This window comes from Syngnathoides biaculeatus, chromosome 23 (assembly GCF_019802595.1).
Source record: "Syngnathoides biaculeatus isolate LvHL_M chromosome 23, ASM1980259v1, whole genome shotgun sequence".
NCBI classification, from domain to species: Eukaryota; Metazoa; Chordata; class Actinopteri; order Syngnathiformes; family Syngnathidae; genus Syngnathoides; species Syngnathoides biaculeatus.
Window position 1 is genome coordinate 3,183,061 of NC_084662.1, and position 26,912 is coordinate 3,209,972.

A 26,912-nucleotide genomic window follows, 5' to 3' on the forward strand; every position below is an offset into this window, starting at 1 on the left:
GTGGTTCTTACATACAAATTAAACCCAAATCGTTTGTTCCCCAGTCAAATTACGAGTTTGTAAAAGTTGCTGTTACATCTGTTCACATGATAACATAAAAATCAAGACTCATATCTGATGTTATTGGACAATTTTGAGAAAATGTATTTTGGTCCATTCAGAGCTATTAACTCAACTTAAAACAATTGATGTGAAAAATTTTGGATGTTAAACATTTTGGAACATATTGTGAAAATGTTCCACTGTGATGAATATCTGTTACCACAACATCTTACAGCTGAAACAGCAAATATCAATTCACTAACTTAAAATGTGTGACATTTATGGCTTAAGTGTACATCATGTTTTATTCACTGCCAAACATTTTGTGTGATAGATTGGAGATTTATTCACTTATCTATATTTTTTTTCAACTATGATTTGTATATTTTGGACCATGGCTTGGATCTCATCAAATTGATTATTGAACAATGAGTTTGGAGTAAAAAAAAAAAAAAAAAAAAAAAAAAAAAAGTATCTGGACTTGTGTCACTTTAAGGCAAATAAATGATTAAGCAAAGGTAAAAGACTGAATGGCACATTGAAATCCTGTAAGACACTCCACACAAATTTATGCACACTAATATTACAGTTTGTGGGGAAAAAAAATAATCAACAGACATAAATGAGTCTAAAACCAAATAATGCTAAGGATACACTACGATTAGATGTTACGGAGGGAGGAGTGGGGGTTCCAAATTGGGTTGATCCATGAAATCATGCTCTTCAGTGACATCATTGCACACAGTAACTGTTTTACTGTCCATAGCGGAAAGCTCTGATAGGCCATACAGAAACATGATTGAACGGGGCTTACAACAGATGCTACACTTATTGCTTATCATAAACGTGTAAGAGTGAATGAATTTTCTTGGCTGATTTGTCACCCTTCTGCTTTGTAAAGGGAGAAAAAATGAGAGAGAGGGACACAAAAGTCAGTAGAACATCAAGTCCGTCTACAGTGACCATGCTCAAAGAGCATGATAGGTGTTGGCAAAATACTACTTTTTGTTTGCTAATGTGCTACCATGGCTCCTGTCTGACATGCAGCATCCCTTGCCAATCAACGCAAACAAACAAGATGAATAGATGCTATATTATGATAGTGATGGAGCTACTTGATATGGCCTTTGATCTCTTGACTCAAAACAGAATAATTTCTTCTCTTTTTTACACATTTAGGTTAAAATACCATTTGAGGAAGACGAGCTTTACAGTTTCCAGCAGCAGCGGACCGCCCCGTTCGCATCTATTCGCGCTTGTTCACTCAGACGTACGCACGCTACTGCTATGGCATTATGAGAGGAGGCGTGGGGGAGATTTACCATCCCAACTTTAGTCCTGTTTCTCGATAAAAACGTGCCTTTTCATAGAGAAAAAAAAATCACCAGAACAATTTCTCATTCACATCTGCACCAATGATCTTTACAGTATCTTTGAATTTTTTTTTTAAAGGACAAAAACACAGTTGTTTTGCATAAAGACATGCACTTCTCTTTCAGACTGGTGTCCTCCAGGATGCGATGTCCTTTAGCAGGAAGGAGGAGGAAAGTGTGAGGAGGAGGAGTCCCACCTACGAGTGTTACACAAACATCACCCTCGAAGATGCTGCACTCCATATATTGCACCCTCTCAGGTACTCGTGGTTGTTGTCTTGGTTGTCATCACCGCTACTAAGTTAGAATCTTGCTCTGGGCAGCTGTATTATCTCGTCTAGTGACCAAAGTTGGGTCATGGGCTTGGATTTGTAGAAGAGGGAGTATGTGTTGTTTATGCTGTACTGGACCTGCCCAGTTCCTCTCTGATTGCTGAGGAGACACAAGAATAATACACAAATGAGCTAAATGCTAGTTAAGTGATTCTTTTAACACATTAGCAGGGGTGTGAAACTAATTTTTGTCACATGGCACATTGGCGTTACACTTCCCCTCAGATGGCCATTATGACTTAACCGTAGCATATTATTACATATACTTTCCACAACAAATTGAAGGACTACCAATGTTGAAATTAGAAGTCGTGGATAATACTGTACATTGCTGATTTACTGTAAAAAAGAAAAAAAAAGGGGGAGGGCAGTAACAGAAATACTTGCAATACATCACCATGATTTCTTTCATATGACAATTAAAAATTTGGATTCAAATTTTAGCATGTATCGTGAAACTTTATGACCATGATTTACTTTCATGGGCCACATAAAATGATGTACCGGGTCGGCTCTGGTCCGTGGGCCTTCAGTTTGATACCTGTGCACTTCTTCTTATCCTTTCGGCTTGTCCCGTTAGGCACTAATAGGTTATTTTCAAATATTCTTTATTAACAATGGTAAAGACACTTGTTTGCAAATACAAAACTAATTTAGGATTTTTTTTTAATGCCACATAAATGTCCCCTATGCTGAAACAGCCACACAAAGTCCCATTTTCAAAAGTGTATTAAAGTTATCAGCATTCACAGTAAAGGAAATCCTTTTCGCCAGTGAAAATTGAGGCAGCCCACTGGAATAAACATTTTTTTTTTTTAATGGCAAAAGAAAAACAGCTTCCTAGAAACCATCTGACTTAAACAAATTACGTGTCGTGCTTCAAATTCTAAATACAAGTTAATAAACAAATCAAACTCCTCATTAAACCCAAACTCATTACTTTACACTCGTCTTTATCTGACTGAAATAACGCAAGACATTTTTTCATACAGACTATTTATTAATATCTCAGAAATAAACATTTATTTTTGTCTACTATTGTTTGAATGCAAAATGGCTACCTCATCCTGGCGCTTAAGCTCACAGATACCTCTGGTGTATTGCATCAACAAAGACAGCTGGATTGAATCCCGAAAAAAAAGGAACTCTGAAGACATGAAGATGCATTTGTTTCATTTATTTTTTTATGTAAATGCCATCTTAAGCAATAGGAGAAAAATCCTATTCAATGTACCTGCAAAAATGTAATTTGCATCTTCAGAAAGCAAATCACAAAGCTTAATTTCAGATAAAGACATGGCATTAAAAGTTGTAAAAATATTACTTCAAAATAACATTTTATGTTTAAAAACTGCCAATTATTCAAATACTCTTATCAGTAAAATTAATTGAGTTTAAAAAGGAAATTGTGTGGCCCTTGTCTTTACTGTCACTGTTCAAATGATATGAAAAAGATCTTGATATGAAAAAAAAAGGCTGAAAGCTGTTAGCTACTATTCTTGGCTTAAGTTATTGTCAAACTAAACATAAAACTGAAAATTACGACTGCATGTTGTGTAAAGCAACCAAATAAAGTAGCCTTTAGTCTGCAAGCTTTAGGCTAATCTTAACATAGGTAATGACTATCATCTATATGCCTGTGTTATAAGAATTTAAGCAACAGATATTTGAACACAAATGGTGCGAGGACATTGTAGACAGATAATATAACTGGACTTTCAATCATATACTGTATACTTTATTCTCTGCCAATAATGACTCTCATTGTGCCCCTCAATCAATCCCCCTGAAACAAGTATGTAGACAAAAGTATGGAGAAGAATTGTCATAAAACTACATTTGCTACAAAAGTACAGTAAGAAAGGCAAAAAGAAAAAAAAAAAAAACACAATTTACCATCAATGAGCTCTTCTTTTAGCTTTGACAGCTCCTTCCTCATCTCATCCAGAATGTCCTACACGGACACAACAAAACACATTATCATTTCCATATGCTCCAAGTGTATACAGAATTCTAAACATCTGTGTCTTTACTGTGCTATTATTATACCCTCACCTTGAATCACATTGCTTGACAAGGAGAAGGGTTTACATTGGCTTTTGAGTTTTGAAGTGCAGGGATTTTGTAGCACTAGGAGAAAGCTTTCTACTTTACTTTACAAAGTCACTGACTGGCAACCAGTTCAGGGTGTAGTCTGCCTTTTGCCCCAAATCAGCTGGGATACGCTCTCGCATTCCTGCGACCCTTGTGAGAATAATCAGCCTGGAAAATGAACATGGACCAAACCCTGGGAGATAACTTTTAAAGATGTGCTTGATTAAAGCAGGGGTTGTCATCAGAGAAGAGACAAAATCAAGAAAGTGGTTGTCATCTGTCTACCACACACATGAACAGGACAGTACAGTGTGTTATCATTGCTGTTTTTTTTTTTTTTTTAATTTTTAAACATATTTTCTCCCCAGAAAATAATGGCACTTAAATAATCAGTTGCAACTGTAAAACCTGTAGTGACTCTACAGAAGAAGGTTTAAGTAGCAGGACTCGTCATCTTAATCCATATAACACAGTGGTTCCCAAAGTGGGGTCCACGGACCCCGAGGGGGTGGTAAACGTTTTTCCAGGGGTCTGCGATGTGAAGACGAAAAAACGAAATAGTCTGGAAGCTAATCATGATGTGAGAATTGCCCTTTACAGTGTTGAACCACGTTTTGATTTACTGTGCAAAAATACAAAGAACAAAAAAATGCAAAAATGTTGAAGCTGCTCGCCCCAAGTTAGCCTGGCCTAGATCGCTAACAACAAAACGCGTCTATATTCTTATATTTAACTGAGCTAAACTAATATTTAACATCAAAAGTTAGTACTTACGTGACTGGCAAAACCAACATTTCGTTTACAACGAGGACCGTGAGTACTTAGTAGGAAGTTGGGCAAGTAGAAACGTCAACTTAAACTTGCTTATAGGCCCAGACCACCTTAGCTTAGCTGGCTGACAACGAGATGCGTTTGTGATCAAACCGTGCTGTTGAAGAAACATCGAACGGCCGAGATTTAACAATTCTTATCTTAGTATACCTTAGTACCCAAATTGGTGTTGTATCATTCGCGTTGAACCTGCTTGGTCTAAGTTAGCCTAGCGCGCTAACGACATTACCCAAGTGGGATATACAACGAGGACCAAACATCGAATGTGGACTCAACCTTCAACTACTAGAGTGAGGGCCATTGTGGTTTGTATCCCATCCATCCACATATCCTTTAAATCGGCAGATCCTTTATATTTTCACACAGGTAGTATATGATTTGTGTACCTTATGTGCTGACTGTGTTTGATTGCTTTTATCTGACTTTAACTTTAACATCGATTAGGTAGTATGTGAATTGGTTATCTTATGTGATGAATTTGTTTATTTGATTGCTTGTTTTGACTATCTGCAGCCCGAAGGGGGGCACAATCCCTGTGCGTCCTGTAGGCCGGTCCCAAGCCCGGATAAATGCAGGGGGTTGCGGCAGGAAGGCCATCCGGGGTAAAACTGTGCCAAACATATATGAGCGTTCATCAAACAAATTCCATGACAGATAGGTCGTGGCCCGGGCTAACTACACCCGTTCCTGGCACTGTTAATCTGCAAGGCGTAGGTAGAAATTCAGATAAAGTAAGTCGAAGACAAAAAAGAGGAGGAAAGCGGCTTGGTCGGCAGAAGAACAAGAGGCGTGCAAAGACCCTAAAACTGTGTGTAGGGACTTTGAATGTTGGGACTATGACAGGAAAAGCTCAAGCGTTAGTTGACATGATGGTTAGGAGAAAGGTTGATGTATTGTGCATCCAAGAGAGCAAGTAGAAAGGGAGCAGGACGAGAAGCTTAGGAGCAAAGTTTGAATTATTTTACCATGGAGTACATGGGAAGAGAAATGGAGTAGGGGTTATTTTAAAGGAAGAGGTGGCTAAGAATGTCTTGGAAGTGAAAAGAGTATCAGATCGAGTGAGGCTGAAATTTGAAATTGAGGGTATTGTGTATAATGTGTTTAGTGCCTATGCACCACAGGTAGGATGTGACCTTGAGTTGAAAGAGAGAAATTCTGGAAGGAACTAGACGAAGAAGTCCTCAGCATCCTAAAGAGAGTTGTAATTAGTGGAGATTTCAATTGACATGTTGGCAAAGGAAACAGGGACGATGAAGAAGTGTTGGGTAAGTACGACATTCAGCAAAGGAACTTAAGAGAGTCAGATGGTGGTGGACTTCGCAAAAAGGGTGGAATTGGCAGTGGTGAACACTTATTTCCAGAAGAGAAAGGAACATAGAGTGACCAACAAGAGTGGAGGTAGAAGCACGCAGATGGATTATATTTTGTGCAGACAATATATTGTAAAGGAGGTAACTGATTGTGAGGTAGTGGTAGGAGAGAGTGTAGCTCGACAGCATAGCATGGTTGTGTGTAGGATGACTCTGGTAGCGGGTACGAAGATTAAGAAGACAAAGGTAGAGCAGAGAATCAGTTGGTGGAAGTTGAGAAAGGAAGAATGTTGTGTGGGCTTTCGGAAAGAGGTGAGACAGGCTCTAGATGGTCAGGAAGAGGTCCCAGAAGACTGGAATACTACTGCCAAGATATTCAGAGAGGCAGGCAGGAGAGTACTTGGGTTGTCTTCTGGTAGAAAAGGGGAGAAGGAGACTTGGTGGTGGAACCCCAAAATACAGGACTTCATTCAAGGAAAGAGATTAGCAAAGAAGAAGTGGGACACAGAGAGGACTGAGGAGAGGCATAAGGAATACATTGAGATGCGCCGTAGGGCAAAGGTAGAGGTGGCGAAGGCTAAACAAGAGGCATATGATGACATGTACTCCAGGTTGGATACGAAAGAAGGAGAAAAGGATCTCTACAGACAGACAGGAATAGAGATGGGAAGGATGTGCATTAAGTAAGGGTTATTCAGGATACCGAAGGAAATATGTTGACTGGTGCCAGTAGTGTGCTCAGTAGATGGAAACAGTACTTTGAGAAGTTAATGAATGAAGAAAATGGTAGAGAAGGTAGAGTAGAAGAGGCAAGCGTGAAAGACCAGGAAGTGGAAATGGTTAGTAAGGGGAAAGTTAGAAAGGCACTGAACAGAATGAAAAATGAAAAGACAGTTGGTCCTAATGACATACCAGTGGCGGTATGGAAGCAATTTGGAGACATGGCTGTGGAGTTTTTTGACTTATTCTTAACTTATTCAATACAATACTCGTGGGAGAGAAGATGCCAGAAGAATGGAGGAAAAGTGTGCTAGTAGCCATTTTTAAGAACAAAGGTGATGTTCAGAGCTGTGGAAACTATAGAGGAATAAAGATAATGAGCCACACAATGAAGTTATGGGAAAGAGTGGTGGAAGCTAGACTCAGGACAGATGTAAGTATCTCCGAGCAACAGTTTGGTTTCATGCCTAGAAAGAGAACCACAGATGCATTATTTGCCTTGAGAATGCTCGTGGAAAAGTACAGAGAAGGTCAGAAGGAGCTACATTGTGTCTTTGTAGACCGAGAGAAAGCCTATGACAGGGTACCAAGAGAGGAACTGTGGTACTGCATGCGTATGTCTGGTGTGGTGGAGAAATATGTTAGAATAGTACAGGACATGTATGAGGGCAGCAGAATAGTGGTGACATGTGCCGTAAGTGTATCAGAAGAATTTAAGGTGGAGGTGGGACTGCATCAGGGATCCGCGCTGAGCCCATTCTTATTTGCGGTAGTAGTAGATAGGCTGACAGATGAGGTAAAACGGGGTGCAACAGTTTGCGAAAGGTGTCTGGTGTTCTATGCAACAGAAGAGTCTCTGCTTGGATGAAGGACAAAGTTTATAAAACAGTGGTGAGGCCGCCATGATGTACGGATTAGAGACAGCGGCACTGAAAAAACAACAGGAAGCAGAACTGGAGGTAGTAGAAATGAAGATGCTGGGGTTCTCGCTTGGAGTGAACAGGTTGAATAGGATTAGCAACGAGTACATTCGAGGGACAGACAAAGTTTTGGAGACAAGGTCAGAGAGAACAGACTTAAGATGGTTTGGACATGTTCAGAGGCAAGAGAGTGAGTATATTGGTAGAAGGGTGCTGAGGATGGAGCTGCCAGGCAAAAGAGTGAGAGGAAGACCAAAGATAAGTTTAATGGATGTTGTGAGGGAGGACATCAGGACACTGGGTGTTAGAGAGGAAAATGCACAAGATAGACGTAGATGGAAAAAGATGACACAACCCCTAACGGGACAAGCCGAAAGGAAAAGAAGATGTGGCTGGTCTTTCTTTTGGAATATGTGTCACAATAAAGCTACAGGGGAAAAAACAAAAACAAAACAATGATTCCCCCATTAATACCCGCTATGATGAGATTTCATCAAACAAGAAGAAGCAAAAACTGTCTAGTCATGTTAGCTTAGCACTGAAGTTTCAAGCCAAACATGTAAATGAACTAGGATGAGTTGAAGGGTTCACATATGTTGTTGCGACAAAAAAATCTTGTCATTCATGGCTTGCATAAACAATAAAAGTCATTGAAACACAATACTCCACCTACAAAATGCTTCCATGAATATACTGAATGTAAAAAAAAAAAAAAAAGAACATTTTATTATTTATTATGTAAGCTGTTCACCAACCTGTTTCAATCTATCATAGTCAACAGCTTCTGTTGGCATACCGTTGGCACTTACGGGTGCTGTAGGCGTTGGAGTAGATTTTGGTCTGAAAGAGAAGAGTGGGACAGTTAAACTCAATGGGTAACCGAGCTAGGAATGGCCAAAAAAAACAAAACCTGGGAGGTCAGAAAGCAGCACAGTATTTGTATGCAAAATCAAAATCAGTGTGTATTGTGTATTGTGTACTGTACTGTAAACCCATAGCTTCTGTCACAGGGACATTAAATGTGTGCTGATAATGCGACAGTTTCAACAGAACCTGACAGAAGGAAATCAATAACTAATAGAAACATTTAAATATTCCTATCAAAATAGTCTACCAAATTATATGATGTGAATTTAACTTGATGGAATTAAGATTCATCTGTAGGACCATAATATTCCCCTGTAAATAATTGCAAATAAGCAGCACATGCATGCAGATTTGGGGGAATGTACTCACCTCAACGTGCAATTCAAAAGACACGAGACCATACATAGAAAAAACCTACCTCATTGTTTTACACTATGTCCGTCTAAAATCTGTAGTAGTAGTAGGAGGCAGTAGTGGCAACAAATACTGTAGCTTAAAAGAGAGGATGTAAGACAGGAAGGATACATGCAATAAAAGGAAATGACCTTGCAGGTGCCTCAGCCATTATATGCGACTGTATTTGTTTGTTTTTTTTGTTAAAAACCCTTGACCAAAATATGTCTGTAGTAGTAGATATGATAAAATACAATATATAAAAATGACGACTTATGTAATGACACTTAACGGGTGTCTGTGATGGGGTAAAATTTGGTGACAAATTACAATGTGGAGGGCTATCATTTGTCTGTCAAGTTGGATAATGTTTATGCTATTAACTATCATCCACACTCAAATTCCAATAAAGCTGGGTTGATGTGTAAAATATAAATGATAACAGAATACAATGATTTTAAATCAAAATTTCAACTTATAGTCCATTAAATACATTACAAAGACAAGATATTTAAAGTTCAAACTGATAACCTGTAAATGTCACACATTTTGTATTTGATGTGCTGGGACAGGAGCATGTTTGACACGTAATCTTTCCTTTTCACAACACAAAAATAGGTGTTCGGGAGCTGAGGACACTAAAGGCTTCTTTATGCTTGCCTGGGCGGGGACCGCGCTGACATCACAGCGGCTATCCCGTGTGGTGTTTGCCTCGATACTAGAAGGGAACTCACACACAACATTTTCAAAACGTGATGCAGTTCTCTTCCAAGTCAAGGACTATGGCTGGTATTGGCTCAGACACCACAGAGTGCAATTTCCATTTTATGGCCATTTGTGATAGCCATTTTTCCCAGGAACAAACCAACAACATTGTTGACTGTGGAACAGTGTCTGCTGGAATAAATGCACGTAGATGACCAGATCATTCATGTAATTGCATGTATTCATGAATAAATTTTTCTTCGCTTGTCCAAGTTTGGGTCACGGGGGAACAGCCTCAGCAGGGAAATCCAGACGTTCCTCTTCCAAGGGGATCCCAAGGCGCTCCCAGGCCAGCTGAGAGACAATCTCTCTAGTGTGTCTTGGATAATATCCGAGGTCTCCTCCCACTGGGATATGCACAGAACGCCTCACAACTGAGGTGTCTGGGAGGCATCCGAAACAGATGCCTCAGCCACCTCATCTGGCTCCCCCTCAATCCAGAGGAGCAGGGGTTCCACTCTGATGACTGACTGTCTCACCTTATTTCAAAGGGAAAGCCCGGCCACCCAGTGGAGGAAACTCATTTCATCTACTTGCATTCAGGATCTTGTTCATTTGGTCACAACCCACAGTTAATGACCATAGGTGAGGGTAGAAAAGTAGCTTGACTGATAAATAGAGAGCTTTGCTTTTCGACTTAGCTCCTTCTTCACCACAACAGACTGATATAAAGTTTGTCTCCCAGTAGACGCTGTACAGATCCAGCTGTCGATCACCCTATCCTTTCTTCCCTCACTCAAGTACCCACACTTTTGGATCTCTTTGGAGGTCCTGCTGGAGTTCTCCCGCTGGGGAGTCCATCATTCTGCTGGAGGACATCAATGCTCATGTGGGCAATTACAGTAAGACGTGGTGGGGTGTGATTGAAAGGAACTCACTCCCCCCCCGATCAGACCACATGTGGTTTTCAGTTATTAGATTTCTGTGCTCATAGTCCATAATGAATACCATGTTCAAGCATAAAAGACTCCATACGTGCACTTAGCACAAGGACATCCTAGGTTTGCAGTTCAATGATATATTTTTTTAGTCGTGTCATCGCACTTGCAGCCGCATGTCTTAGAGACTCGGGTGAAGTGAGGTGTGGAACTGTCAATTAATGACCAAATGGTGTTTTGTTGGTGCCTATGGTGGCGAAAATCCCACTCTGACCTAGCAGCCACAAACATATTATGAAGATCTGCTGGGAACATCTATCCAAATCAGAAGGAGTATCAACTCCCACCTTCGGCAGAACTTCACACCATGTCTTCAGAAGCAGGGGACATTGAGTCTGAGTGGACCATGTTCCGCACCATTCCAAAAGCAGCCGATCAGAGGTGTGGCTGTAAGGTCGTCGGTGTCTGTAGTGTTGGCAATCCCAGGACCCGTTGATGGATGCCAGCAGTGAGGGATACTGAAGAAGGAGTCCCATCGGGCCTTTATGGCCTGTGGTACCGGCTGGCTAAGCGGAATGCAGCTTTGGTGATTGCTGAGGCAAAACTGGGAGGAGTTCGGTGAGGCCATGAAGAACAATACTTTGAAATCCTCGATATCGCAGACACACCTACCCATGAGGAAGCAAGGTCTGGGGTTTCTGAGAACGGGTTCTCCTATTTCTGGGATTGAGGTCACCACCATGGTTAAAAAGCTCCTTGGTGGCTAGTCTCCACAGATGGATCCGATTCATGCAGAGTTCCTAAAGGCTCTGGATGTTTAATTACAGTGCAAAATCGATCAAAATAGCAGTGGCAGTGTCTGAAAACAAGAGGAAAGCTGAGTACATCACTGCATGTGACTAAAATGAACTAATGACGAGAGATCTCCACGGCATTCTGCGCACGGCGTCAATCTATCCCCTTTGTGGCCCAATACAACGGTCATGTAATGCAATGTAATGTGAGTGTGGGAGTATAAAGAGGCCTTAACTGTTGAAGACTTGTAGGTGGAATTCTTTCCCATTCTTGCCTGATTGACAACATCAGTTGCTCAATAGTACAGGGTCTGTGTTGTTGTATTTTGCACTCTCACCAAATACAGTGTACCCTTGGCCATTTGAGGTTCACCATTTGCGATCCTGCATAATAGCGGATTTTGATCTCCAAGGTTCTTTTGTTTTTTTTAAACTTACCGTATTTTCACAATCATAAAGGTCTTAGATTGTCTTATAAATAGAAGTGGTGTCACGTTAGACATGACGCCTTAAAATGTGGCGCCCCTAAGGTGCACACTGACTTCCAACCTTTCCAAATGTATTGTGTCACTTGACCACCAGAGTACACCTAAATACAAAAGTTACACTGTTAGCATGCGTGCCAGCAAGTGTTTTAATGTGCATGTATGCTATCATATGATGCAACTCATGCGGCAGTGAGGAACAATTGCAGTTGATATCTGTAAGCAGAAGAAGCTTACATTGCCCCACACACACCATGTATAGGCAGGTCATTTTTGATGATGTTGTACACACTCAGGGTGTCACATCGAAACTAAAATGATCACACCAAACCAAACAGACGAGTATCACTAGCAAATAATAGACAAAAGAATAACTCACGAAATAATTGGCAATACGTGCACTTTAAACACTGTTTACATCCTCCCAGCATGCTTTGCAGCATTCAGGAACTCTATCGTGTTGGGGGTATAAGGAACGTAACCCCTGCAGATAACGGGGGAACATTGTATTCAGCCAGCTTAGTACGTACACTTATAAGAAGAATCGACACTGTTGCAACATGTGCAGAATATGCCTTAGCATGGCCTTTTTAAAATAAGCAAGGACATCCCTGAAATTGCTGCTTGGATGCCAGCATATGTTGCTCCAAACCTGTGTATACCTTTCAGCATTAATAGTGTGTTCACATTTATAGAAGTTACCCATGCCAAGGGGCACTAACAAACCCTCATCACCTAACGCTGATAAAAATCTGGTGGTCTTTTTCCTCTTTGGCCCATCATGTCTATGATTGCCAAAAACAATTTTAAATGTGCACTTGTCAGACCACAGCAAATGTGGTGAACCTATCCTTGCTTGTGAACAGCTGAGCCTTTTGAGGAAGCTCCTGATACATCCAACCATGATGCTCACCAGTTTCCAATTAACCTGTTCACCAGTGAATTGTTCCAAAGAGGTGTTTTTGAGCATTCCTCAAATTTCCCCAATCTCTCTTTGCTCCTGTACCAGGTTTTTTGGAACATATTGCAGGTTTCAAATTAAAAATGTGTGAATATCTGCAAAAAACAACATTCAACCGTCACAGTCTAAATTCAGTGTTAAGAAGGCAGGGTTAATTCAGGTCTTCATAACACTGAACACTGAATAGATGATGAATTTCAGACAGTGAATTGTAGACAGTTGAATTGCAGACAGCGAATTGTAACCAGTTGAATCTCAGGAGAATATTGCGTTTGAATTTTGAAGGTTGATTTTTTTTTTTTTTTAATGGTGATTTTGTTAACATTGAAAAGTTAAACTGAAATACAGCTATTGAAAATGTGATCACTTTGAAAAACCAATGTGACTGTTACAACAAAATATTCCGTGGCATTTTTAATTCAAATCCTGGCACACATTTACTTCCATAAATATGATAGTCTTTTTAGTCTCTTCAATTGAAGATAAAATGAAAGATTTCTAAACCATTGTATTTTGTTTTTATGTTTTACACAATGTCCCAAATTCATTAGAATAGGCTGGTTTGTTCATGGATTTACAAGCACAAAAACGGTGCATGAACAGAGGCGTGCATTAACACACAAAGTAATGTACAGCCCTTATCTCTGGATGCCTTCTGGCGCTACAATGATAATTACAGTGCCAAGTCTATGCTCCACTAGGTGTTCCTCTATATTTAGAAGGAGGGTGTACAGATGTTTGTGATGCATATTTGGATTTCCCTGTTTTCAGTTTAGAAGTCAGCAAGCAGAGCAGCATGCATAAAAAGTCTCATACTGTCATTCTTCAAACAACAGATGAGCAGAGATGCACTGCAGTTTGATCATGTAAGGAAGTGTAATTACAAAGATAAACCTGGATTCATTCCAAATGGTTGTGTCAAAGCATTTAAAAGTAACTGCTTTCCATTTAAACAAATTCCATAATAAAAACAGAGGAAAGACTCAAGAAGAAAGGGTTCTCAAACTGTCACTGGTCCTCAGTCTACCTGTTGGAGGAGTCTGTAGCCATGGGATTTCTCCACGGAGAATCTCGTCTGTGTGAGCAGCAGAGACACTGACTTAACAAATACCTGATTTTATCTCTGCATGCCCACAGCCATGTTTGGAGAATTGTACCTAAAACTCACACGTTTATAAATTGTAGGTATAAAATATGGCATGAAACTGGGAAGCCCTGCCTTAATTGCTTTTTTAAATTAATAAATTTTTTAGTTAAGGCACAATTTCAACTATTTTTTTCCAGGGTGAGTTGAAAGCAAGCCTTGTTTTCCAATGATGCCCTGATAAGAAAGAAGTCATTAAAATAATAAAAACACTGAAGCAAAATGTAAGGTTTAGCAATTTAAAAAATAAATAAATTACAAAACAACAAGGTAAAAGGTACATACAGAGTGCCACAAAAAATTATTGGCCCCCTTCTCAAATTCAATTTTTGCAGTTTTCCCACTTTAATATTTAAGATCAAACTAATAAGACAAATATAACCCATGTAAATTTCTAAACGGTGAATTAATTTACTAAGGAAAAAAAAATCGATGACCTGTCCATTAAAGTTAAAAGTAAATTAATTCAGAAAAGTAATTATTCCGCTGATCATGTGGCTAGCCACGTTTTTTGGTTCTTTTTCAGGAAATCACTAAAACAGAATCTGTCCTGACAAAAACAAGCCAGACAAAAAAAACCCTAAAAAATAAAATTAGATGCAACTAAATTACATGATCCAAATAAATATAAGAGTCAAGAAATTAAGTGTAGTTACTTTATTTCAAGGCATGTCTAAAGATTTAGGATGCCAGGAAACCTTAGGGAGAGCCATTATCCTCACATGGAGAGAAAAAAATTGGAACAGTGATGAATTTTTCAAAGAGTGGCTGTCTTACAAAGATTACCACAAGAGAACAGCAATGACTCCACCAAGAGCTCAGGAAAACTTGTAAAGGACTGAAGGCCTCCCTTGCCTCACTTAACTTCAATGTTGCTGACACAACAAAAAGGAAGGGACTGGGCAAAAATGGCATCTATGGCAGGACTTTAAGACAAAAAACACTGCTGACCAAAATGAAAGAAAAAAGAAGTTCATCTTGATGATTCCCATGACCTTTGGGATATTTTAGGTGGACTGATGAGATCAATGCTGAGTTCTTTGTAACATTGTTACATCTGGTGTAAATATAGCACAGTATTTCAGAAAAAAATACCATACCAAAAGTCATACATAGTGGAGTTAGTATAATGATCTTGGGATTGTTTGGGTTTAGGCTGAGCTCAATGGACCTTTCTTACCAGTCAATCACTCGTACAATAATAGCCAATCAGATAGCCACATTCTCTTAACCCCTGGCTTGACACGCCCCTCTCGCCATATTGTCCCACAAGCAATGCTGGTCGTCAGTAGCGTGCACTTGGAAAAGTTAATTGTCATGATCCTGCATTCAAGTCCTGGCTGGGTGTGGCTTGTTTGGACTGACTCCCTGGTAACTGACGCTGGAACGAATAAAGGCTTATTCCTCACTGCTTACCTGTCACCTGAGTCCTGCATTTTGGTCTACCCTCTTGAGTCTCGTTCTTGACAGAACAATCTGGCCATAACATGGACCCAGCCGACTCTGATGCCATCCGCCGCTAGTTGCAAGTCCAGGGCAGACCCCTGGTTGAGCAGGAGGCCGCCCTCCAGGGGATTAATCAGAGACTCCATGAGATCTGGAGCCGTCGCAAGCCTCCCAAGCTAGCGCTGCTACGACGACGGCGGCCATTCCGGCTGCTGCCCTGGTTCAGCTCGCTCCGTCTGCTCCGCCTGCTCCATGCATTACACCTCTCTCCCGACCAGAACGTTTCTCGGGCAACTCGAGCAACGTCAAGCCCTTTCTCGCCCAGTGCAACCTCCATTTCAAACTACAGTCGTCCGCTTTCCCTACGGACCGCTCCCTGATCGCCTTTGTCATCTCTCACATGACGGGAAGGGCGGAGGCGTGTGCCACGGCGGAATGGAGCTGCAACTCGGAGATGTGTCGTTCCTGGACAGCCTTTGTCTGTGCCTTGACACAGGTGTTCCAGTATGTGGCGCCAGAACACAGAGCAGTGGCCTCACTTATGATGCTACGCCAAGGTCAACGCCACGTTTCCGAATACGCCATCGAGTTCCGGATCCGGGCAGCCGAGAGCAGATGGAACGAGAAAGCCCTCCACGACGCCTTCTTCCAGGGGCTCTCCCCGCAGATCCGCGGTCCCCTCACCGCTGTGGATCTCCCTCCCTCGTTGGACGCACTCATCGCACTGTCACTCAAGGTCGACCAAAGACTTGTTGTCCAGGGACAAATGGATGCGCTGGCCGAATGAGAGACGGGGCTGTCCGTTCCGGCTGCTTTCCACCATCGACTCTCCCTTCTGCGGCGGAGCCCATGCAGGTGGAGGGCCTCGACGGCCGGCAGAGGAGCCCATGCGTTGTTTACGGGAGGGGCACTGTTTTTACTCCGGACGCTTGGGACACCTAATCGCCCATTGCTCGGTCAGACCGATGCCTCCCGGCCTCAGGATGTGTGCGGTATACCGTGGCGGAGTCAAGTCGGTCGCTTCTCCAACTCACACTAAGCACGGAGGGCCGTTCGTTTATCGTGTCAGCGTTCATCGACTCAGGCTCTGACGCTAATTTGATCAACCGCCGTGTGGTTGCGGCGTTGGGCGCGGCGACCTTTCTGACGTAGCGGTTCCGCAATGCTTACGCTGCCAACCGCAAGTTCCTCTGTGGGGTAACGTTCCGCATGCAGACCTTAGGAATGGGTTTTCCGCACGCCCACACAGAATGTATTAGTTTCCACGTCTTCAATTCACGAATTAGTGATATCATCCTGGGGAGCCTGTGGCTCAAGGACACAATCCACATATTGACTAGACCACGAGTCAGATTAATGCATGGGGCGAAGATTGCCGCAAGCGGTGCTTCGTTGTCCATGAGGACGGGAGGATCCAGGTCGCACCCGTACAGTAGGAGGAGCTTGGTACCAGTCCAAAGTTAACCGCGGTGCCCTTCTGTTATCATGACCTGAAGGAGGTGTTTTCAGAAGCGAAAGCTAGATCCCTGCCACCGCATCGCCCTTATGATTGCGCCATTGCGCTTCTGCCCGGCAGCTCACCCCCTCGAGGGAGGTTGTTTTCACTAACAGGACACAAAGCACCAGGCCATGAGGAAGTACGTCGAGGAGTCGCTGGCAGCTGGCCTCATTCGCCCGTCGTCCTCACCAGCCGGTGCAGGGTTCTTCTTCGTTAAGAAGGACGCTTCGCTACGGCCCTGCATCGACTACCGAGGACTCAACGACATCACCGTGAAGAACAGGTACCCTCTTCCCTTGATTGCGACTGCGTTCAAACTATTTCAGGGGGCCCGGATCTTCACCAAGTTGGACCTGCGAAGTGCATACCGTCTGGTGCGGATTCGGGAGGGGGACGAATGGAAGACGGCATTCAACATTCCCACTGGACACTACGAGTACTTGTTGATGCCGTTTGGACTGACTAACGCACCGACCGTTTTCCAAAGCTTCATCAACGACGTGGTTCGGGAGCAACTGAATAAAAATGTTGGTGTACCTCGATGATATTTTGATTTTTTTCTTTGGACCTGACCTCCCACATCAGACAAGTCAGAGAGGTGCTTCAGCGGCTGCTACAGCACCACCTGTTCATGAATATGGAAAAGTGCAAATTCCACCGAGCCTCTGTGTCCTGGGGTTCATCCTGGCAGAAGGGGAGATTTGAATGTATCCCGGGAAGATCGACGCGGTCCTTCAGTGGCCCACTCCCGCTTGCAGGAAGGACGTGCAGAGGTTCATTGGCTTCACGAACTTCTACCGGAAGTTCATACGGAACTTCAGTACCATTGCCGCCCCTCTGCACACTCTCACATCCCCACGTAACACCTTCCAGTGGACCAGGACCTGTCAGGAGGCCTTCCAAAAGCTCAAGGGAAGTTTTACCACCGCGCCGATACTCATAGTGGCAGCATTGGTTGCATGTACTATTCGTGGTCCTCACTGATCATAAGAACCTGGAATATCTGAGGACCGCGAAGCAGCTGAACGCTCGTCAGGCCAAGTCGGCTATGTTCTTCACCCGTTTTCACTTACCTTGTCTTTCCGCCCAGGCTCTAAGAATGGCAAGCTGGACGCACTCACGCAGATCCACGAGGGGGATCGCGTGGAGCCTGCGAGCGTTCCAATCCTGCCGGAGGCCTGCTTCGTGTCCGGTTTCACCTGGGCGGTCGAGACATTGGTGAAGGAGGCCCCGAGGGACACCCGGGTCCCGCTCGTTGTCCTCCAGGTCGCCTGTTTGTGGTACCAGCACTGCGGGGGGACGTCACTGACTGGGCCCACGCCAACAAGACGGTCTGCCACCCGGGCATGGGCAAGACGCGCTCGGTCGTCGAACGGTTCTGGTGGCCCAACCTGGGTAAGGACGTGAGAGAGTACGTCAATGCCTGGCCGGTGTGTGCGGCCAACAAGATATTCCGCCTTCGTCCTTTGGGAGAGCTGCAGCCTCTGCCTATTCCCTCTCGCCCATGGTCACATATCGTGGTGGACTTCGTCACTGGGTTACCTCCCTCCCAGGGGAACATGGTGGTACTTTCCATAGTCGACCGGTTCTCCAAGATGGTACATTTCATGCCGGTCCTGAAGATCCCGTCCGCCAAGCAGACGGCCCAGTTGCTGCTGGACGAGGTCGTCTGCTATCACGGGCTCCGGATGGATATCGTTTCAGACAGAGGACCACAGTTCATATACCGGTTCTGGAGGGAGTTCTGCAACCTCATCGGCACTTCAGCGAGTCTGACCTCAGGCCACCACCCGGAGTCCAACGGCCAGACAGAGAGGGTCAACCAGGACTTGGAGACCGGCCTGCGCTGCTTGGCATCTTGGGACCACAGTACTTGGAGCCAGCACCTCAGATGGGTGGAGTATGCTCACAACTCCCTGCCCTCCGCCTCCACAGGTATGACTCCATTACACATCGTGCACGGTTATCCCCCCTGTCTGTTTCCTTCGGTAGCCATGGACTCCGCGGTGCCGTCCTCCCTGGCAGTGATAAGACGCTGCAAGCGAACCTGGGAGGCAGCACGCAGGACGCTGCTGCGCATGGGCAGCTCCTACAAGTCCGCAGCAGACCTCAAGAGTAGAGGGGCGCCGGCGCTCAAGGTGGGACAACGAGTGTGGCTGTCCACTAAGGATCTTCCGCTGCGAACGGAGTCGTGCAAACTTGCCCCGAGGTTTGTTTGCCCGTTCCCCATCAGCAAGATCATCAATCCTGTCGCCGTGTCTCTGAAGCTCCCCAGGTCGATGAGGGTCCACCCCACCTTCCACGTGAGGAGGCACCGCCCGACCCGTCCATCACTGCTGGTTCCTTCGGTCAACCCCCCCGCTCCCCCGCATGGTGGATGGCGGTCCGGTGTATTCTGTGTGCCGGCTGCTGTCTTCTCGTCGCAGGGGCAGGGGGGTCCAGTACTTGGGATTGGGTACGGCCCAGAGGAGCATTCCTGGATCCCCTCCTGCTTCTTCGTAGACCCCATCCTCATCAGGGACTTCCACGCGGCCCATCCTTATCCTCCTGGGCCGTCTGGAGTTGTCCGTTAAGGGGGAGGGAGGGTACTCTCTTGATCCTGCCTTCCAGTCCTGGCTGGGCGTAGCCCGCACACCGGCGCTGATTAGGACCCGCACACATACGCCTCATCCTGACTGATTAACCTCGGTATTTATAGGACCCTGGGGGCGACTGGTCTTCGCCAGATCGTTGCCTCGCATGCCTCGTTCCCGCACCTCCGTACTCCTGACGCCGACCTTCTGTGTACCGATCAACGCCTGTCTCCTGACCTAACCCGTAAGCCTCTCCCTTCTGATCCTGTTGCTTGTTTGGAATTACTCCCTGGTAACTGAAGCTGGAATGAATAAAGGCTTATTCCTCACTGCTTACCTGTCACCTGAGTCATGCATTTGGGTCCGCCCTCGAGTCTCGTTCTTGACATTAATGTTACGAAGAATATGGTCATTTGATTCATTTTCCAAAGCCTCCAACACAGTTGAGGAAGTGTCTATAATGAATTAAGGCTGGCGGAAGACCGTACGTACAACTAAATGTGAACAATATCAACAAACACAAGGCTGTATGTTCGAAGGTAAGGGAGAAGTATCTTCTCTGAGTTTGATTTAATTATCAGTGCTTTATACATTGCAGGAGAACAACTTTCGCTTTGTTAGTGTATCACTGACCTGCCGAATGAAGTGTGTTCTGTTTTATGCCGAAGAGTCAGGTTACTGATATGTAAATGCGCGATGTCATGCAAGAGAAATTTCTATTTGCCTATTTGTATCACATCAGACTTTTAAGACAGAGAACTGGGTTCGATTACAATCTGGTGACTACTGTACTGACTGAGTAAATCACCATTGTTTAAATGCACTTGTAGAAAATCAAACTTAATTCATTTCTAAAGACTACAATGATATTACTCATGATATTTCCAAGTAAAAAGTACTCACCCTGCTTTACATTTGCAGTACAATTCCACTATTTTATTCTGTTGGATTTCAATACGAAGTTTGTGAGGTGTTAAACTTTTTTTGCATTGATCGCCAACATTTTGCTGTAATTCTGACATTCCGTCCTGCTCCATCCAAAATCTTAATTCAGTGTACATAACCTTGCGTGAAATATTTGAGACCTCTCTGTAGAACTCTCCTGGACAAGTCAGACGCATTTGGCAAAAAACATACCACAATATTATCTGGAATACGTGATGAGAGAATCGACTTCAAAGCTCTTCTGTTTAGTTGCCATTTTGGAAGCCTGTGGGACATGGCAACTGTAAGGTAAGGGGGCGGTACTCAAGATCGCCAGTCGGAAAGGTCCATTGTGTGAGGCTTTGGTTAAAATACAGGTTTTTAAGACCATCAGACAGATTGTTAAACCAATTGAGACTCAAATTGGTCAGTGATATTACAACTCTGATAAAAATATATTTGATGCGATTAACTAGAACCTGCAACTCATACTCTCACAACTAGCAGTTTTTCACAGACGGCACTATTACCCAAAGAGATGGTTGAGGGCAAATATTTTAAATGTTTTAAGACAAAGAAACTCAGAGAAACTAGCCTTAACAAAAATGGCTAAACGTCCACCTATTGAAGGCTTGTATCTATCACTCCTAACAACATTCAGAGCAAATGCCATTATCCACTTGATTAATCAGTCACTTCTCTGAAAAAACTACTACAATTTCAGCCTCTGATTATAAAGCCCAAATACAGCCATTAAAAATGTTGACTTAAAAAAAATGAGATTCCGATTCCCTTCGTCTACTGGATAGAAAACAGCCCAGATGTCAGTAAATCAGTAACCAACAATGAGGAGAACAAATCTGCAACAAAATGACCCTTTGTTTGATATCATTTGGAGTCAATAAGGTTTTTGCTTCAACACAGAAAATAATTCCTGAAAGTGTGTTTTTTTTCTGTTGAGAAAAAAAAAAAAACCCAAACAACAGGTTCCTAAATAAGCCAAAAGAATAAATTTCAAAAGTGTAAAGAAGAAATTGGAATGTGAGCAAAAACATGTACTGTACTTCTTTGACCATAGTCCAGTTTGCGTCAGGTATTCAAAATAACCTTACTTCAACGAAAGCACATACTGTTTCTGATAAATTGCCTTATGTGTGTCATTTCATGTGATAAAAACTTTGCCCCAACTAAGAATAACATAGTCTTGTCCTCAATCATAATTAAAATATTGATAAACACAAAATTTTCACCACTTCTGCTCATATTCCAGCAGTAAACTAGTAAAAGTCAGGTGAGCACATTAAGCCAACATAGGCTATAGGAATGTTAGCAAGCTCTGGGCAACCCAAACAGTGCTGAATCTAGCCAGAGCTACTTCTGCAATATGCCAATGTACTAAAAGGGTCTTATTTTTGTGGTTCCAAAGCACATTTAGAAGATAACATCTACTTACAGTCCACAAAACATTTAATTACAAATTAGCCAAAATCCTCCTCAAGACAGACATACAGACAGACAGATAAACCAATAGATAGACAGACAGACAGACAGACAGACAGACAGACAGACAGACAGACAGACAGACAGATAGACAGATAGACAGATAGACAGATAGATAGATAGATAGATAGATAGATAGATAGATAGATAGATAGATAGATAGATAGATAGATAGATAGATAGATAGATAGATGCCATTATTGTATCTAGGTTAGTTGAGTAGCCGCAAGGTACAGTACCTTCCAATAACTGGTGATTTGCTACCATTCATAGTATTGTTGTTTGTTCTTTCCCATGGCTTCCTGGGCATGTCTGGAGAAATAAAAACAAGTTAACTCATAAGTAAAACCAAGATCCTTGTGTTAAGAAGATTGATATATTCTGCTCTCTGGTCCTTCAGTGTTGCTGTTTGTCTCTCATGGTGCCCACCTGGTGTGCTACAAGCTGACACTTTCGGGATGGTGGTTGTCTCCCCCTCCTCCTGTTGGACAGACAAGAGGTTTCTAAGCAAAGAAAAGCAAATTTATTTGAAGACCACATTTCATACAAAAGATAACTCAATGAATTTGAAAAAGTACAATTAAAAAAGCTTTTATTGCAAGAAGTATCACTGAAAAATGGAAGTACTCTAAAACACATGAGGGAAAAAAAAGGTTTTAATCTGGATTTGAAAACACTCACATTTGGGGCTGAAGTCACCTCTGTTGGCAACTTATTCCATATTTTTTGAGCATAGTAGCGAAATGATGCTTCAGCATGTTTGCTTGGACTTTGCACTCCATTATTAGCTCTGAGTTAGTCGATCTCAGAGCCCTACTGGGTTTGTATTTTTTTCATGTATTCAGGACCTAAACCATTTTGTAATTTATAAACCAGTATCAGAACTTTAAAATCTATACTCCAACTGACTGGGAACCAGTGCAAGGACTTTATAATTGGAGTTATATGCTCTGACCGCTTTGTTCACGTCACAACCTGAGCTGCAGCATTCTGAACAAGCTGCAGCTGTTTAATGCTCTTTTTGGGGAGCCCAGTCAGAAGATCATTACAATAGTCAAGTCTACTTCAGATAAAAGTCTCCTGGTCTGCTTGACACATGCAAGGCTTCACTCTCGATACGTTCTTCAGATGGTAATAAGGCAGGTTTAGTAATTAATTGATATGGGTGTTGAAGTTCAGGTTGGAATCTATCAGAACACCAAGGTTTCAGACTTATTCTTTGATTTTAAAGATAGAGAGTCAGGGTGTTTACAAACAGCAATTCTCTTTTCTTTATTGCCAAAAACAATTATTTCAGTTTTGTTGTGGTTTAGTTGAAGGAAATTTTGGCTCATCCAGATTTCAAACAAGGAAGCAGATTGTTTGAAGTGTGGCACAAAATTAATTGTGTGTTTTTTCATAGTGTGTGTAAACCTTCAACAGTGTGTGCGTGTGGGTGGGTGCGTGCGTGCGTGTGTGTGTGTGTGTGTGTGTATAGGTATAGAAAAAAAAGTATATAAGAGCTCTGATTATACTGACAGATCGCTGGTCGGGTTCAGGTGAAGAGCCCTTTTCAGCAATTCTTCTTCTGCAAAGGACAAGAGCAATCCTGAGGCATTGGTATGGTTTCTTTAATTTGCTATTTCCAGTACAATGCCACAGACAGAGTTAAATGAACGGAAGTGTAAAAAAAAAAAAATCCAAGTTGGTACCTTCTAGCTAATAAAGCGCTCATTTCCTCCATTAGGCCGCCTCCTCCAGGGAGAGGGCCATTGCCTCTGGACTCTGATTTGGCCCCCACAGTCCCAGGTGTCCCCAACAAGGCTGCTGCCAGAGCGGCTCCAGCGTCATCACTCTGAAAACATTTTCCATAATACTTCCTCTAAGTAACTCACATGTTGTATAGTTTTGGACAAAAATTATGGATCCACGTTTGACATAATCAACAACTGCACACTCATCTGGGAAGGCCTTTGTCAAACTATGCCCACAAAGTTGGAAGCACAGAGTTGTGCAAAATGTCTCAATAGGATGAAGGACTAATTATTAATACGCAGTCTAGGTGAAACAATCTCCTAATTATTTGATTAAAAGATGTGTCTAAGATAAAAAAATAGTGTAACTCTGCATGGGTGTTTGTGTTTAAGCTTTAACGTGGGTCAAAAAAGTCTGTTTTCATGTCAAACACTGCAGTTTAGCATTGATGGTATCTTACTTAAGGTTTGCCAATTCCTTTTTGTAATACATTGTACTTCAAATATGCACTGACCAATTATCAGAGGTGAATAGAGTATACAGAAAAATGTACTCAAAGACTACAGTTATTTTAGGATGATATGATGAGTAAAAGTAATCCTCCGAATAAGTGAGTCAGAGTGAGAAAGAACGCAATGAAAAAAAAAACTGCTACAACATAGTGAATAACTCGTGAATAACTTATTTATATTTTTAATCAGAACAAGAGTGAAACTTTGTAAAATTAAAACTTTGGATAGTAAAAATATCAGGCATATTCAGTTCCAACATACTTAGGCAGTATAACACTACAGACTCACCAAGCAGATTAAAAAAAAAAAAAACAGGAACAAGGCTACAGTGATTAAACAGAAGTCTCCACACCCCTGTTCAAAGGCGAGGTTTTTAAGTTGTATAATAATTTACCCCAAGATAAATCATTTAAAAAAACTAACTACCATTAATTTGACCATGAATTTGTACCACTCTTTTTTTGCATCTTTTTTGATAGGGTAAGTGAAAAACAACTGAAATAAACTTGAATGTGATTGAATTGCACTTGATATTTAACTTGCTGCCATATTGGCCGTGTCACCATTACAAAAGAGATGCTCTGTTTTAACTGGTCTTTTACATGGTTAAATAATATTTAAGTAAACTTAAAATAAATCTGATTTCACATGAATGCACTCCATCTTATAACTAGCAGCTGTGTTCAGAAGTCACAGATCACATTCAAACTCATCTTTGGCCATTATGTTGTGGCTCATCGCTGTTCAGTCCTTAAGCTTGATTTTACTTCCATTTCAGCTTGTTGGTTGACATTTTTGTGTGGAATAAAATCCATTAACAAAATCAATGATTCAATATATTAAATAAGACTGTGAATAAAATAATTGATAGGTGTAAAGTCCAAAATTGACAATATGGTGCCCACAGTATATTATTGATTTAATGAAATATCCAGAGGTTGGAAATGACAAAATCAGACAAAAATCTCTCCCTTTGCTATGTTTTAACAAATTTGCATAACACAGCTGAAACTGTTTGAGGTGGACACAAATGGCCTACACAGAGTCCAGAAGGATAATGCTTGAAATTAGTATTCTTTTTTTTTCCATTCCTTTCTTTCTTACTCTTACTCAGTTATCTGGAGGACTACTTTAACTTGTCATATCATCCTAAAGTAACTGTTGTCTTTCTTGAGTACATTTTTTTGTCTACTCTATTCACCTCTGGTAATTGGTCAGTGCATATTTGAAGTACAATGTATTCAAGAAAAGGAATTGGCAAAGAAATAGTTCCAATAAACAGAAATTTGTTCTTTGTTCTTGTTGCTATGTTGTTCCTTGTTCTTTGTCCTGAATGTCGTACCAGGGTAGCACCGACTGCCGGAGAAAAATTCATTGTGTGTTTTTACACACTTGGCCAATAAAACTGATTCTGATTCTGAAACAATGAAGTGATTATGAGCCATAAAACTTTGCTCACCCTTGGAACTTTGCGCAACTTGGCCCCTGTGAGGGCGGCAGCCAGGCCTGAGATGGGGCGGTCTTCTGGAGGACAGAATAGGCCAGCGGGAAGGGGAGGTGCTGGGGGAGGTGTCGGGGCCCCAAGTGGAGGAGGTGGCCCGGGTGGGGAAGTAGGTGTCCCAGCCGGAGTCAATGTAGGAGGCAAAGGTGGAGCCGGCGGTGGGGGAGGGTGTCCTGACGGCGTGGTGGGGGTAGCAGCCGGCGTGGTGGCTGGGGGGGTGGCCACAAATGTCACAGAAGAGCTGGGTGGCAGGGGTGGAGGTGGAGGAGGGGTGGGTGTGGTCAACCCCAATGGCTGCACATTGTCTGTTTGTGTTGTGAGGTGGGGGTGGAGAAACAAAGAATTAGTTTAAGGACAAAACTCTGGACCTTTACTTTACATTGAAAAAATGGATTACACATGGTCTAATACCATTTAAAATAATGATGGGTGAGTCAAATATCACTATAAACTGCCACTGGTGTCGTCATAATCAGTGTCATCATGAAAATGTAGTGGAATACCGTAATAAAACCCCGAGGTCTTATGATAAGTGACCAAAGATTTGCACACATATCGATACAAAGTCTCTTAAAATGGGTTTCTATCATTTTATATCAATTTCTCTCCTCCTGGATACATGTGGTTTTGGCAGGTCCCACACACTGTTCTGCCAACTTCAGTGTGTAATAAGTGGTTAAATGATACTAAATAAAATAAATACATTTTAAAAATTACATGGTTTAATTGTCAACTTACTTGATAAAAATAGTCGTTTTGAACATGTATAATCCATTTTAATAATAGTATTGGACATTTACTGTCCACCCGGTCATTTTGGGCTAATTGTACCTTTAAGAAACCAGCTGATGCTTTCATTATCACAACCAGCATTTTGTATTCCTTGAGTGAAGACTTGTGGTTCTTAATTTTCAGCATATTAGGTGTACAGTCATTAAATGTCAATCTTACCATCTCCACACTGTCATAGCAAAATATCAATTCGCATAAAAACCTTTCATAAATTCAAACTAAATGTGTTAATCAGTACAGAGTCTCCTTACTACTTCAATCATGTTGCTAAGTGATGGCCCACCATGTGCTCATAAAATGGTAACATTTGCCAAAAATGTCCATCCTGTCAGTAAGCGTTCCATGACAGGGTAGATGTGGTTCATGACAGGAAAGACAGTTTAGGCCACATGCTGATAATGTTAATGCTTTTACAGACATTATAGTGTATATTTATAATAAATAATGTATCTTTGTTAGTTTATTTATGCCAGTGAGGCATAGTGACATTCAGAATAAATTAATGGTCTTCTATTAAATGGCA

The 26,912-nt window shown here is 42.2% G+C and overlaps 1 protein-coding gene across 4 annotated transcripts in view; it reads right to left on the reverse strand.

Annotated features, from left to right (window-relative positions):
- Nucleotides 1-482: 482 nt before the first annotated feature.
- The window catches only part of enah (ENAH actin regulator), a 179,781-nt gene continuing 153,351 nt past the window's right edge, over nt 483-26,912 (reverse strand). For all 4 annotated transcript variants that reach the window (XM_061812328.1, XM_061812327.1, XM_061812330.1 and 1 more), the window contains 8 exons: nt 25,556-25,902; nt 23,542-23,684; nt 23,369-23,417; nt 22,280-22,331; nt 22,090-22,162; nt 8,378-8,462; nt 3,644-3,701; nt 483-1,847 (listed from right to left, as the gene is read on the reverse strand). In XM_061812328.1, coding sequence (XP_061668312.1) covers nt 1,810-1,847; nt 3,644-3,701; nt 8,378-8,462; nt 22,090-22,162; nt 22,280-22,331; nt 23,369-23,417; nt 23,542-23,684; nt 25,556-25,902 — 845 coding nt within the window. In that variant the 3' untranslated portion in view covers nt 483-1,809. The remainder of the gene's footprint in view (nt 1,848-3,643; nt 3,702-8,377; nt 8,463-22,089; nt 22,163-22,279; nt 22,332-23,368; nt 23,418-23,541; nt 23,685-25,555; nt 25,903-26,912) is intronic.